The sequence below is a fragment of the Ictidomys tridecemlineatus genome, chromosome 13 (genome assembly GCF_052094955.1).
Source record: "Ictidomys tridecemlineatus isolate mIctTri1 chromosome 13, mIctTri1.hap1, whole genome shotgun sequence".
Taxonomy (NCBI): Eukaryota; Metazoa; Chordata; class Mammalia; order Rodentia; family Sciuridae; genus Ictidomys; species Ictidomys tridecemlineatus.
This window is the reverse complement of record NC_135489.1, coordinates 59,700,501-59,716,675: the sequence shown is the minus strand read 5'-3', so window position 1 is coordinate 59,716,675 and position 16,175 is coordinate 59,700,501. Positions and strand designations below refer to the sequence as shown.

The following is a 16,175-nucleotide window of genomic DNA, read 5'->3' as shown; positions in this document are numbered from 1 at the left end:
GTTAATTTCACAAAGCTATTTATTACTAGTTATGAGAGATTTCTTTATTGTATGTTATGAAGTTGACACTTTTTTTATTTTACGAGCTACTAAGCCCTTTCTGTGTTCTTCAAAGGAAAATAAAAGAACCTACCTCACATGATCCCTTGTCAAAAGCTTACTAGGGCAGTAATTCTGATCATGCCCTGTTACTATCATCAACCATGGGATACTTTCATACACCAAATGACAATGCTGATTCATTTGCTCAGGAATAACACAGTCCCATTACACTCTAACATCAAAAATATTAGCAATCCAACCTAAGCTGCTCTGGATTGTGAGCTTTCCTGTGTTCCTGTGGTCCGATAGAAAGAAGATCATCACAGCATCACAGGTAGTAAGGAACTTTCAGGTTCAGGATTGTCATCTTTCCACCCCAAGTAGGTGACCAGAAAAATGAGCTTAAGTGGACATCTCTGGCTACTCTCTCAGTATTTATAATCATCCTCCAAATTTCTCCATCATCTGTTTCAGTACCTCTTAAACTTCAATGGGTATTAAATTTATCTGTAGATGGGCTATGCTAGCTTAAATGACCTAACCTGTATAAATAAGTTCCTAAACCAAGCTCCTAAGCACACATCTCTGGACACTTGTTATAATCCTTTAAATATGTGGATCACTAAAGTGTACTTTACTGTAAGGTAGGACAGAGGTTGTTAAAAGAAAGATAAATAGATTTAAATAATTCTAAAGTGTGAGTTAAGTGTCTCAAAGCAAGATTGCATTTAATTTTTTTCTTTAGATCTGAGTACAGCCAAGTATAAGAAATAAACAGTAAGCATCCCGAATTGTACATGGCTAGATGGTTATCACATATAGGAAGACTATTATCCACAAATTCAAGCAGAAGGGAAAAAAAGGCAGATTTTTTTTCCAAAAAAATTTTTTTTGTCTATTTCCTTTTTATTCTAAGATTGGAAAAGAAACAAGGGGGTATCCATATTCAACTGGCCAATTAACTATGGCTTGGGCAGATATCCCTCTTGGTTATCTTCACCTCACAACTTAAATCTACTTAGTGTGTTTTCTTACTAGGGATAGCCATTGATCCTAGATAGTCCTATATCCTCATTTCTCTTATCTTAAAATAAAAATCTTGATTTCCCTTTTAAGAAGGCAGATTATTAACATGAAAAAAAACATTTTCAACAACTTTGCATTTTTTTCCTATATAAAATTAAATTTATAATATTAATATATTTTAGTGGCAAGGAATTAAATCGCAGTAAATGTTTAAGTAATTTACCTACTGACTTCAATGACCAAATAACTTCTGTAAACCTAAGCTCTTTCCAAAGAAAGAGGTGGAACATCACCTCAACATTTCCTACAGAGGTTTGCTGTGCAGCTCTCAGAGATGTCCATATTGAACAGTCCTACCATCCATATATTTCCAAATTCAGCAATGACTTGTTATACAGATTTGAGAGGTTACCACTGAGAAGATAAAGACTTAATGATTAAAATATCAAATTAAGAGAGAAGTTTCTGTCACCCTCATTACAAGATTTAAAAAGGAAAGAAGAGGGTTGGGCCTGCTGAGGGTGGGGAAAGGTGAGCTACAGCTTCTGAAGGGATGAAATGATGATCTACATAAAGTAAAGGTCTACTAGCACTCACTTTCACCTACCTTTGCTTTTTTTTAACCTTTAAAGGCAGCATAGCTACCTAAATGTCTCTTCCCATTTTTACTTTTGATTCCCCTTATTATCCCTATCTAGTGAAATAACAACATATTATTTTCAGAGAAGTCCTAAACACATATTTTCAAACATCATAATGCCTCTTGGGATGTAATGATAATTTTCAAAGATAAATTACATTAACATACACTATCATTAAAACACATATTTACACATCTCCAAAGAACTTTATAGACCTGAAAAAAAATTTACACAGATCCTTGTGGTGAGCCGTTCCTGCGGACTGTGGTCGCCATTACATGATGGCGCTGGCTCCGTTGTGGTCTGTGAAGGACAACTCCATATCAAAGAGAGTTGGCGTGTTCCCAGCTCCTTATCAGAGAAAGTTGGCGTGTCATTTTCTAGCACCCTGTGAGAAGGGTACACGTGGCAGCTTTGCATTGGGGTTCGAGGTGCTTTATTAAGGCTGGGAGGGGCATCCAATGATTATTCCGGGTAGTAGAAGAATCATTAGAAGAATATCAAGGGCCTGAATAAACTGCTGAAAGAAGATTCCTGAGTCGCGTCTTCCTTGCAGGCAAGGGGGTCGTGACAGATCCTCAGAAAAATTTGCTCTGAAAAAAAATCAGTGAACTTTACTTACTTGTATTGATCAGAAATTGATTTGACACACCAGGATGATCTACATCCTGTATTGCACTAGCAAAAATTGCTGCAAGAATCTCCAAATCTGTAAACACAGCCTGGAAAATCAGATAATATCAATATTACTATTCTATAAGGATATGAATAAAAAGTATTAATAAAATGACAAATGACTTCCTAGAATTTAGATGGAAAACAAACTTTCAAATCACCATGCATTTTGAACAGACTTTTAGCTAATGAGGTACCTATAAACTTTTTAAGCATAATTCTGGAAGAAAATATTTCAACTTCATTATATCTGAGGATCATCATACTTTTTTAAAAAGTAGAAAAAAAAGAGTGTCTTAATAAGACATGTGAAATTCTTTTCTTGGATCCAAATCAGGATTTCTCAACCTCAGCACTGTTCACATTTTGTGTCAGGTCACACTATGTGTGATGATGTCCTGTACTGGTACATTATAGATACTTAGAAGAATTCTTGGCTTGACCATTACATGCCAGTAACATATATAAACAAAAATGTGATACAACCAAAAATTTCTCCAGGCATTCCAAGTGTCACTAGAAGCTGAGGGGAGGGGGGAAAGGGGCAAGAAATCATCTACAGTTGAAAATCACTCATCTGAATGATGAGGTATTAACACAATTTCATACTGAGAACAATGCAAACTATATCCAAAAAGAGAATCTTTCCCAAAAATGATTAAGGAAATCAAATTGCTTTAGTAAACACTTAGCAGAACAACATCTTAGGATTTTAAAAAAATTAAAGTATTTTTTCCTAATAAATTCTATGGAAAATATCAATTCATTCACTGTTTACATTTTATAAATTAATCATTCTTTGAACTCTAACTTAAAAAGTCATCAAAATGAATTTCCAGAAAACAAACAAAAGTCCAGATGTGCATTATGACATATCCACTGGATCATTTCAAAAGAAGAAATATAGACAGTTGAATCCCTAAATCTCTGTTCCACTTTTACAGACAAATTCATCAAAGCTGCAACTGCTTTATTAGCCACAACATTTCTCCCCTGTAAGTCAACATATTTCCAATAAAGCCAATTACTATATGCATCACAAATTCCTCAGTTTGAAAGTTTAAGACACTCATGAATGGCAAGTTAGTGTTCTTAAGATTTTTAAAAACAGATTTACCTCCAAAGCAGGAGTAGACAGTAGCACATGAGTGGACTGGACAACATCTGCAGCATGGATGTTGTTATGATAGGCCACATCAGCATGGTAATGGTCTTCAAGGGTCATAAGGTATGTAATTAGAGTGTCTACTGGAATTTTAAATGTTTTTAACAAATCCCGTTCCTGTATGAGAAGATATCCTTGTAACATTTTTGTCTTTATATTTTTTAAAAAAATGTTTCACACAGAATGTTAAAACAAACAAACAACCCCCCCTTGCACACACACACACACACACACACACACACACACACACACACACAAAACCACCAGGGCTTCCTACAGATGACTCAGAAACAGAAATAGCACTTTCCCATGTGCAGTGAGAGACGTGAAAATATTTGGGAAGATCTAGGAACTTATGGGACAATATCAGAGTTGAGTTGTCCTTCTGGAGGACAATACTGCTTTATCCAAACCTAAGGTCTCAGGAATGTACTACCTACTATAAAAGCTTCAGTATACCATGACCATGGAGGCACCAGCACTGGAGCACCATTGCCTCAGCCCCACCAGCTCCAACCTCATTCTAGAACTGGAGTTTCCCATTCTAGTCCCAGTGTATCAGTAACAGACTCAAATTCTAATTTAAATCTCACTCTGAGCCGAGGCAAGGGCTCCAAAAGAAAATGTAGTGAATATGGAAAAGGTAGTAGCAGATTAAAGAAATTATGTTCTGAGGTTAGTCTGCAGGGAAGTTACTCATTTTTTAAAGTTAGCATTCCATTCCCTATGCAAGTCAGGGTCATAAAGATGAATCTTAAACTGTTGTTTTAATGAATTGCTTCATTCTCCCATATCACATCTTTTTCTCAGATGGAAAAAAAAACAAAAATAAAATTTATTTTTGTTTTATCCACACTCCACATTTCTCTACCTTTATTTGTCCCTTGGAAAAGGAACAGATAAGGGAAAAGATACTATCAAAATGAACAACAACAAAAAAGGGTGAGTGGGGCTGGGGTTGTGGCTCAGCGTCACGGCATTTGCCTTGCATGTGAGAGTCAGTCCCTGGGTTGATCCTCAGGACCACCTAAAAATGAATAAACAAAATAAAGGTATTGTGTCCAACTACAACTAAAATATAAATACTTTTAACAAAAAGGGTGAGTGATAAGGAAGACAAAATGCATACACTTTTCATAGACTCAACAGTCAGTCCCTGCACAAAAGAGATGTGATAGAACTGCTATACCTGAAATATGGTGTGCATAATAACAGTAAGAGGCCAGTTACCAGACAACTCAGCTATTCTGAAAACATGAAGACCCCATTTGTTCACATCTTCTAGTTCCTGGCATTGAAAAATTACACCAAATAATTAGAAAGTGGAAGAACATGAGGCAATGAAACGCAAATATTTAAAAATCTAAAAAATTGTTAGATATATTTAAACAATGACTCATTTTAAATATAAGCAATATACCATAAAAATAAAAGCAAACTTTAGGAAAATTTACTTAAATGTACTGAAAACGGTGAAGCATTGCTTAGATTATAATTCTGACAACACATCACGTTCACAGATTTTGAATATTTGAATATCAATCCCAAAGCATTTCTTCAATGGATAATATTTACTCACAGAAACTTAACTATTCTTGTACAACCCAGAAGAGATGACAGACTTCTAACTTCTTCAGACCAAAAATCAAATGAAGATACAAAAAAAGTAAGAAATGTGTACTAAACCACCTGTTTAAATCCACATATTAATAAATTCAAATAACTGAAAGAGCTTTATAAAGTGCTTTTCCATTTTCAAAACAAACTTATAAATTAATGAACTTTTCCATCTATTTAAAAGAGAAGAAATCAAAATTCATGCAAAACATCACTGCATACTTATGATTACACTCTCTGAAATTATCTTACCTTGGCCAGAACATCTTCTTGTTCTGTTTTAACTCCAAACCTTGGGATACTTGAATTAGTCAGACTAGAACTATACATCAATTTCTTGACTCTACTGATCTGAGACATTGGCCTTTTCTTTTTCTCTTTTTCCTTCTGAGTTGGAGAAGAAATTTCCACTTCATGTTGCTTATCTTAAGAAATTTAGAAATTGTTCTACAATTATTATGAATTCTACTTTAAAAAACACAACATGCATAATTAGGCAGGATATAATTAGTCACTGGGAAATATTTACAAGTTATACTTTTCTAATAGAGTTGAATATTCATAATTTGATGAAAACTTGATATCCTCACATACAAAATTAAGCAAATAAATTCCATTATAAACTAATTAATATCAAATGCCTAGTGGTTACTTCCTGATAGATCACCCAATGAAAAAAATCATGCAAGACTTAATCATGACAGCAGACTCACAGAAAGTACAATTCTTGATTATTTGCTCTGTTCACCAACTCCATTACTGTATGGCAATAACATAGAGGCTTGAAACTGCTCTTGCCAACTAAGGATTTCCATTTTCAACACATACTTTAAAATAATAAAAACTTCAAACACAAATATAATAAAAATAGCAGTGTACAAATCTAACAGCTAATTAAAACCGATCAGACTATGGGAATTGAAGCAGCATTTTTTGAAAGAAAATATAGGTTTCCCCTTTATTTCCTGTTATTATAGAAATAAGCTTTCTAAGGAAAAAAATACAAAGGGAAGTAGTCCCTTTTGACATTTGACGAGGTAAATTAAAAAAAATAAAAAATGGAAACACGCATATTCAATGACTTGAATAACTCAGGTCCTTTCTTTTTCTATACCACATTAGATAAGTTATGATGTAACCAAGTTTTATGGGAACCACAGAGAATTCCAATTATAAGTTATTAAGTGATTTTACACCAATGCTCTTTATCTTTTTCTACAGTAAAATCAAGATATCTTGGTACATTCATTCTTCCACTATTTCAAGCAGTCAGCAAACCTACCCATTCATGTCTGTTCAGTAATGTGCCAATCAGCCATCAAAACAGTTTTGTTTTGAAAATAATTTTAAATCAAGGATTTGTTCAAATTACTGATTTTCACTTATTGCACTTTCTTTCTCCTGATGAGGTAGAGGGGCTGCCCCAGAACATCATACTTTCAGCTATTATTAGCACACTATTCTTTAGCAGTTGCACTGTACTTGCTCACCAGGTTGCCAGGCATGGTACGAATTAGACAATCAAATCATCAAGGGCAGGGCTATTTCTAATTTATCATTAAGCACCTAGTGCCCAGCCAGGGAAGCACTTAAGAAAAATTTGTCAAATGCATGCATAAATATCTTATAAAATACATTGTACTGTTCTGTATTATGAAAAAAAACTGTCTAGGGATGTAGCTCAGTGGTAAAATGTTTGTATGTGTGAAGACCTGAATTTAATCCCTGGCACCACTGAGTAAATAAAAAAAAATTTACTTTGTTACCTTATATTCTAAGGCTTAGAAGTTTACAGTATCAAATTATTAAGGTAATAAATACAAATGGAATTTTTGACACTTATTTGATTTCCAAAATAAGTTGGTGCTTCAATCCCTCTCCAAAAACCAGCAAGCTAACAATTCAAAAGAAAAATTTTAAGCTGCATGGAGTTATTCTCACCTAAGAATGTGTTTGATATGTACTCTGACACTTGGTTTCCAGACGGGCTCATTTCAGAGAGATGGGTGAGCTCCCGATTAAGCAACCTTTTAAACTGAAAAACCAAAAGGTAAAATGAAATAACAGAAGAGGAAATTTTAAGTGAATTAACTTAAGCGTATCCTGGGACATAGAAAGATACATCCCTAAAATTTTAAATTGCCTTGACAATTTAGAGGAGAACTCTTCAACACAACCTTCTGCAATCATAGGAAAGAACCATAAGCTGTGTCACTTGTGACAGTGGCTGCCAGGCACAGGTGACTGCCACACACTTGAAATGTGGTAAATGTGAACAAGACACAGAATTTTGAATTTTGTATAATTATTCTCAATTTAAATAGTGTGTGGCTGGTGGCTATGACATTGAATAGCACAGATTTTGACAATCAATGACAATTAATAGTAAAAACAATTATACACTTTAAATGTATTATTGGTATTTAGATAAAAATATAATTTATAAGCACACAAAAGTGTTTTCACGTGACTAAGCATGGTATATTTTTATCATTTGGTTTATCATTACCAGAAATGAATATATAAATAATATTGGTATTATTTTATGCCAAAGTAAACTTTAATAGATTTGAGTACTTTTGGGGAACTGTGGAAAAATAAAACTTAAATAAACACTACATAATATATTCTTTAAAAATTTTTTTCAAGTAAAAAGTAAAAGGCTTATTGGTTTTCAACATTCACAGAATTTGCCAACCCAATTTCCAAGTCATGAAACAAACAAACAAACAAAAACCCCATCAACTTTCATTATTGTATTTTATTACTTTGCAACTTATTTTACTAAAGCTACAGTGCTTGTTTTATCCAAAGATACCACGCGGCATTGCCAACATTTTCAAAGATTTGATACTTCTCTGCACATCCGCTGCTTTAAAAAAAATCTTCAATAAAATGATTTTATTCTTTTACACTTAAACACATTTAAATTTTGTCTAATCATGTATACTCAACAGTCATACGTGGCTAGTGGCTAATGTACAACTTAGAGATTTCAAAATGCATCCTCGGTTTATCACAATCTAATATATATAATGCACTTACTATTTCCAAAAAATGATAGAACCTTAAAAATTTATACCCTTCCTGTTTTTTATGTTTTTATTGCAATTTATAAATAAAATAACTATTATGCCCACTGTTTTTCAATTATATTTGGCCACATATTTGCCATTTACTTTTAGCTCATCATTTCTTCCTGCCTCATTTTTTTTTCTTCTGTCAAATATTTGGTGCTTAAAGAACTATTTTTATATTTCTTTAAAGCAGGTGAATTGATGGCGAATTCTCTTATGTTTTCTCCTCTTCCTTGAAAGTATCTTTATTCATATTAGAAATTTTGAAGGCTAATATTGCTAGGTAAAAAATTCTAAGTTGACATCTATTTAACTTCAGCCTTTTTGAGTTGTTATTCTGCCTTTAACTTCCACTGTAACTATTTTGATTGCTTTTCCTTTAAGGGTATTGCTTGCTGTTGAATCTGGACATTCAGTCTATGGCCATACAACCTTGAACATGTCCAATCTCACCTGTATCTGAATGTTAAGATTTTCTTTTGCCACCATATATAAAAAGGTATTCTATTAGGATCGCAGATGTATTTATTCTTCCTTGAATACATCCTCTCTGGAGTTTTAGGATATTTTGTGTATCTTTGCCTTAATGTCTTGTGTCAACAGTGAAGATATTCAGCTAGCAGTTAACACATCAGATATTTCTTCTAATATATTTTCTCCTTTCTTCTTCCCTCCAATCTGTGCCTCAAGTTTTATTATAGACACATTCTATATTATTTTTCCTTGTTGCTATTATTTTATATTTCTTTCTTTCTGTGTGAATATATTTTATTTACTTACTTTCCTGTATACAATACTGTGTCATTTCTAATATGATCACAAACTCATTTAATCTTAATACCCATACATACAGCAACTCAACTGTTGGAGTAATATACCCTTAAGCATCTTTAGACACTACTCTTGGCATTTTCATTCCCCTTAGGTCATCTCTTATTAAAGAATTGACAGTACTGACATAGTAGTTGCTTCTAAATATATCTTCCTTTGACTTTGAAAACAGCCCAAATAGGCTTTTAAATATGCTTTTAATATTTCTCTTAATATAGAGAATATTAATATATAGAGTATCTTAATATATAAGATACTTGACCAAAGCCAGATACATCATTCCTCATCTTTAGCAGCCTTTAAGTGGTTGAGCTTCACTAGAAATTCTCATTTAAGTCTGGATAAGAGCAGTGAATTTATCTTTTAGAAATGTTTGAAATGCAATTATTTCTTAGTGTTAAATTAGCTTATTTAGAATGTTCAAAAAGTACTGCTTCTCTATATAATTGTTACAAATATGATCTAACTCAATGTAGTTAAATCTCTCCAAAAGTCAATCTTATTGATCATCTAAATTAGGCATAAGGATTGAACTCTCCCTACTAAGCACTGCAGAAGGTCATCACAACAACAAATCAATAAACTGCTGGACACAGTAATGCATACTAGCACTCCCTGGCTGTCAAAAACGAACTGGTCAAGATAAATACAAGTTATAGTTGTCAATTCACAGGTCTAGGAACCTTATTCTCAAACCCAGGAACACAATGGTTACCTTCTTACTCTACTTTCTTTTTGTAACCTCTTGCTAATTATAAAATGCACATGTGATAGAAAACCCAGAATGCTATACAGAAGAAAGCAAGAAACCATGTAAACCCATTACTTAGAAACAATCACAATCAGTTATATTTTCTTTTATGCCCTTTTTTAACCTCTGTGAGATTTTTCAATTAAAAATTGGCATCATATAACATATAAAACATAGTTGCTTCTTGTTTTCACTTAGCATTTTATAGTGTCATCTACTAGAAAGGCCTTCTAAGAATATTCGTAAGATGTTTGCAATACTGTTCAAATTTTTCCTGTCCATCTTATTAAATTATGTATCCTTGAGTAAATTATGGGTTACTGATTAATTATTGTAATGGAAAGTGTCTTTTATTTAGTCTGGCACATAATAGTTGCTTAACTTATTTGAGTTCTTTTTCCTAGCCCTCTTTTTGATACTCAATTCCTATTTTTGTGTGTTTTTTAAAAAATTGATATTAATTTTTATGATTGAAGAACATGCACTTGAAAGACTTGATTATAGTAATGACTAGCCCCCTCTTCATCTAATCCCATAAAAGAATTTAAGACCTAGAGGAAACTATGTTCAAAAACATACTATATCATATATAATCTCACACAGATTGAAGAGTGGACAACACATCTTGCTTTACAGATGAAATCCACCTTTGAAAACATCCATTAAATAGAAGTACACACACACACACACACACACACACACACAAACACACACACACTTAAAAAGACAGTCTGCTATTAACATTTAAAGCATGTATTCAAGTAAGTATCTCTTTGACTAGACATTGTCCCTGTCATAAGCTGTAAGTTGCTATAATCACAAAGTCATTTTATGTAAAAGGTGTGAAATAGGCAGTCTTTTCAGCCTCTGCCATCCCCTCAGCAGTCAGTACAGGGAAGGTGTCCACCTGTACCCTGTCAATGTAACTAAACACTAAATCTTCTGGGGTAAGTGGAAAAATTAGATGAGGATCCAGGTATTCACAGACCCATCTTCTAACTTGTGCACAAGCTCTAACTTAGAAGGAATATATTGTCATATGTACAAATAGAAAAATATTTGTTACCTGCAAATCTGGGACACAAATTACTGATGCATAATTTTTCTGGTGATTAAAATATATAATTCATCAAAATAGCCAGTTAGTACAGATAACTAAAGCAAAAAATGCCAGAGAATCTATTGTGTAGACTGAATAAACAAGACTGCATATTCCATTGAATATTTCATATCATACACATTATGCCCAGAATATTCTTTTGTTTTTGTTCAAACAGAAAAATCCTGGGTTGGAGAAATCCATTATCACACATCTATCTCTTTACCAAGGTTTGCAAGGTGCTCCAATAAAGTCAATATTTAATTTTATCATAATTATAACTGACAATATTTGAAGCAACCTCTCTCTTCCCAAAGGAAAGAATTATGAGGGATTTCCTATGGAGTACTGTCAAAGCATCCATTAGGTTAAAACATAAGGATATTTTCTAAAAGGAATAAAAATCATTTTACTATTTGGCTATTACACAAAACTTTGAATCCAGAGAAACTAAACTAATAACCACAAAAATCACCACAATTGCTTTCTCAACTATTAGCTGATCTTACAAATTGGTTTTGGAGTGTATAGCCTGATATACTAAAGAACCATATACTAAAGTATTCAACAAAAATTTTAAAATCTAAGTAGAATTTTTCTTATTTTGAGATAACTCTGTAACATTTACTAAAATAATTACATGAAAATTACCATGACTGGGGAAAAATGATGATTTTAAAAGTTAATAAAATGTATTCTTCTTGAAATATCATTATATTTCTTGATTAATAGATTTAAAAGACACAAAACTCTGAATTGATTTTCAATTAAAAATTGGTTGCGATTTAATTGAGCATTTAGTTATTTTTAAAGTAGCCTCTAAATATTTTCTACTTGGGAATTTCTTGTTAGTTTTGGTTTAAGTAATTAGAAAATAAAACAGAATCATGGTTGCAATGAATAAAAACATGAGGAAGATTTATAAATTCTTTGTTTTCATTAAGCATCAGAATATCTGTGAGTAGCATTTAAAAGGCTTAAAGAAAAGTGAAAATGCATATCTGAATGGTGTGCTTTACATTTCAGAACTAAAGTTCTCTGGTTTACATTCAAGATTGTATATAAGTTCTATATTTAAGATTGTTAGGGCTGGGGTTGTAGACTAGTGGCAGAGCGCTTGCCTAGCATGTGTGAGGCACTGGGTTCAATCCTCAGCACCAAATAAAAATAAACAAATAAATGCAATATTTCCATACACAACTACAAAAAAACTTTAAAAAAAGATTTAAGAAAACAAAATAAAACAAATTATGTCCGTCTCATTCCACCATCCTTACCCTAAGTACATGTATGAAGATATGAATGGTGTGACTCCACTTTGTGTACAACCAGAGAAATGAAAAATTGTACTCTATATGTGTGCTATGAATTGAAATTCATTGTGCTGCCATGTATAAAAATTAGAATAAATAAATAAATTAAAGAAACAAAAATATAATTAAAATATTTTAAAATATAGTTTTCTGAAATCCTTAATCATGCCACTGTGCTACTGGATATATATATATATATATATATATATATATATATATATATATATTACATATCCTCCTAGTATACATTCAAGAAGGTAGTACGTACAGCTCAAACAGAAAGAAAACACTTATATTTAGCTATAATTTTCCACTAAAAAATCATTTAATTTGCTGTTCTGTGACAAGTTTGGAATATATCAGTATTAAAAGCTACTTAAATTTAAATTGGCTGCATAAAAATAAAATCTTCAAAATGCATAAGACCACATCTGTATATTTAGATTCTTGGAGGTATTGTTCATACCCAAAATATAAACATAAAGCCTTTAAAAGTGTATCAAATATGAACTGGCTAAAAGCTAAGAGATAAATTGAGGAGTCAGAGGGATTATGGGTTTTTTGGGTTACTTTCTATACTTTTCTGTATTTAAAAAAGTAGAAAAGAAATGCTTAGCAGAATTCACATAATGAAAATCTATATATATTTAAAAACATTTTAAAAATCTGGATCATCCATAAATTTAAAAATTGAAATGTTTTCTAAAAATTCAAGAAAATCTCAAAAGTAAAGGGGGAAATGTCCTTTAAAATAAGCAAAGAAACAGATAAAATATTTCAAACTTCAAGTCCTTAAAGTAATGGAAAAATTAATCTTTAAAAATTTGTGCAATTGCCTCAATAATAAAGGATGAGCCTCACTTTCTGAAGTGATACTTCACCCAGAACTGAACTAAGTTTTTCTACCTTTCATTACCATCATGGAGGTAGAACACCATGCTACCATTACCACAGAACAGGCAAAAAGCTTGCTAAATATGAACACATTCTTATTAAATTCAGTGTATTAATTCACTTCTTGAGATTAACAAAAGCATCATCATCATACAAACTTTTTTTTTATAATTTTACACTAAGATAATCAATTTTCATTTTGAGACAAATATCAGTTAAATATTCAATGTCAATTTTTAATGTAATCTAGAGTTGTATATCCAAAAATGGAAAAAAATATCTTTGTCATATTAAAGTAGTACAGGCATTTAGCAAGAGCCATAAATTAACTGTATAACCTTTAAAGTGTTACATGTTAATTGGAATCCATAAATCAGAATAGGAAATTTGGCTAAAAATTATTTGCAAATGAATTTATTTAATTACCTTGATATTTTAAAGCACAACACAAACTTATACCATATTACAAACAGAAGAATCACTGCACATCAAAAAGCTATTTTAACAAACTACACATGATAAAAAGTTATCCAATCTTATCTTGAAAACCGAAAACACATATTTCTTTCATAGTTTGTGTAAAAGGGAAAAATATAGAATTGCTTAGAAGGCTTAAATACCATCATAATTTGTTAACACTATCAATTATGTAATCGGAGTAACCAGGAGTTTTCAAAGGAAAAATCAATCTTACCTTTATGTAGCCCCACGACACTGATAGCAAATAGTTTGCTTCAGGCATTTTTGATTGCTTATCAAAAATGTTTATATATATGATAAATATGTTCAAAAATATGTGTATCTTCAAATCCTTTATACTTTCATAATCCCCATAAGCCAGTGTGGGATTTTAAAGATTTTGGTAATTAAGTATACAAAATAATGCCTCGTATTAGGTTCCATCCAGTCATCTTCCCATTAAATATATGCCATTTGTAAAACTCCAGAATGGAACAAAATTCAACAATTATTCTGAATAAAGAAAATCCATGTGATAAAAGAATAGCTAAAGATCTAAGGGTTTGCATCTTTCTCTCTCCCAGCTCCAGGGCTTAATGAATAATGTATATCAAGATGCTTAGCTGCAAGAAAGACTAGTTCTGTCAAAAGCTACCAAATAAGGAACTGCAGGGAAGCTGGGAAGAGTGACAAGAAACCCCTCCCACAGAACCCCAACTATGCACCAATCGTACTCCATTCTCCAGAGTGTGAGGGCAGGGGGTGTGGACCTGGTGCAGGCTGCTTTGTGATTGGCTGGCAGGGAGAGCCTCTGGGGAAGAGGTTTTTCACCTGACCCGGTGAACACCATTTAATAACTGTCTCCCTACAGCTCGGAGGCTGCGGTGAGAAAGATGAATGGGGCTTCCCTCTTACAGAGATGCATAACGACCATGACACTATTCAAAATCCGCAGCTCATTCTTAGACAAAGACTGACAACCCTTCTGGAACCATTTCTATGAACTTTAATATTCTTGGACTTTACTTACATCCACATAAATGCTGCTCTGAAAACTATAAGCATGCATTTTAATTACTTTCCTTTCTCTTGGATTCCTCAAATCCAAAACAAGCGGCTTCCTTGGTGACCTAGATATAACCATGGTTCTTCCCCTGTTCATAATAAAAGCCAAGGGATTAGAAAATGTGACCTATGCCCAGAATTCACAAATTCAATGTTGCAGCCTCTCACCTGTATGGTATGGCTGGTCTTAGGTCCTTTTTTTTTTTTTTTTGGTGGGGCTATGTGTGCCTGAGCTCTTTAATTTCCAAAATCTTAATGTAGAGATGATTTATTATAAATCTGACTTGGGAGAAAATGAATCCAAAAGCTAACAAGCTGCATATGGATAAAGAATGCAATGTTTTGTATATAGATTTCAGGATCTATATTTTGATCAGAAGGGAACATTTTTATGGCTGTAAACTTAAAGTGGCTTTTAGGAATACAGAACTAAGTTGAAGAGTAATCACTACTATATAGAATGTGATTCTTTCAGAAAAAACATTTTTATGTATGGTTTAGAGTAGTATTACTCTGTAATTTTTTATATTAAAGAGGTCTTTTGTATGAGAAAAGGGGGAAATCTTGCTTTTGCCCTATTTTAACATAAAATCCTGCCCATTCTCCCTCATCTCCATCTCAAAATTTTATTCTCAACTCTTTTGTGACTTAATGATATGATTACTGCACATTCTTCCTGTCATTGAAGTACTTCTGTTGTTCAGGTTTGTCTTAGATAGTATGCCCTCATCATAAATACAGCAGTTCTTCCTTGTCTGCAGTTTCACTTTCTACAGTTTGTTAATCAAAAAACATTAAGTGGAAAATTCTAGAAATAAACAGTCAGAAGTTTTAGTAACTTTAATTTTGGCATATTGTTAAAATTATTCTATTTTATCTTGTTGATCTCTTATTAGGCCTGATTTATAAATTTCATCATTATGTTTATACAAGAAAAAATACAGTATATGTAGGTTTTGGTATTCTTCACTGTTTTAGGCGGCCAGTGGGGGTCCTAGAACATATCCTCTGTAGGTAAGAGGGAGACCACTGCATTTTCTTCATTTTGAAATTCTGTTGATTCCCTGATGCTGAAGTTCTTAGTTGCTATTTACACCCTTGTGTTTTATTCCCTAAATTTCTCTTAATCCTTTACAAAAGATAAGAAAAAAGGCAAAACTTTTTTAAAAAAAAATATGGTCTTTCATCCTCTTTACCTTCTTTGAAGTGTTCAGCCTTGCTTGATCACTCTTAACACTTTCCCTGAACTCCCAGCATCCTGAACTTCTTTTCTTTCCACTGCTCTGACCATCCCTTCTTTGCTTTCTTCTATTAATTCCCTAACTCAGGATCTCCACAGACTTTCGCCCAGGCCTACACTCTTCAATGACTACTTCTAAGTTGAACATTAGTACTGTATTTCCAAAAATATAATACTCTTCCCTTTCAAATGTCCTGCCAGTCACGTCAAACTTTTTCAAAACTATGAAACATTTTTCTATTTAAAGTAGTTCTTATCATAACTAACTCCCATTGCAGTC

General features: G+C 32.6%; 1 protein-coding gene across 1 annotated transcript in view; it reads right to left on the bottom strand.

Moving 5' to 3' along the window:
• Nucleotides 1-16,175, bottom strand: part of LOC101973334 (3',5'-cyclic-AMP phosphodiesterase 4D-like) — a 56,619-nt gene that overhangs the window by 9,396 nt on the left and 31,048 nt on the right. Inside the window, 5 exon segments of the mRNA XM_078030400.1 lie at nucleotides 2,332-2,431; nucleotides 3,502-3,666; nucleotides 4,739-4,837; nucleotides 5,419-5,591; nucleotides 7,108-7,201. Of these exon segments, the coding sequence (XP_077886526.1) occupies nucleotides 2,332-2,431; nucleotides 3,502-3,666; nucleotides 4,739-4,837; nucleotides 5,419-5,591; nucleotides 7,108-7,201 (631 nt within the window).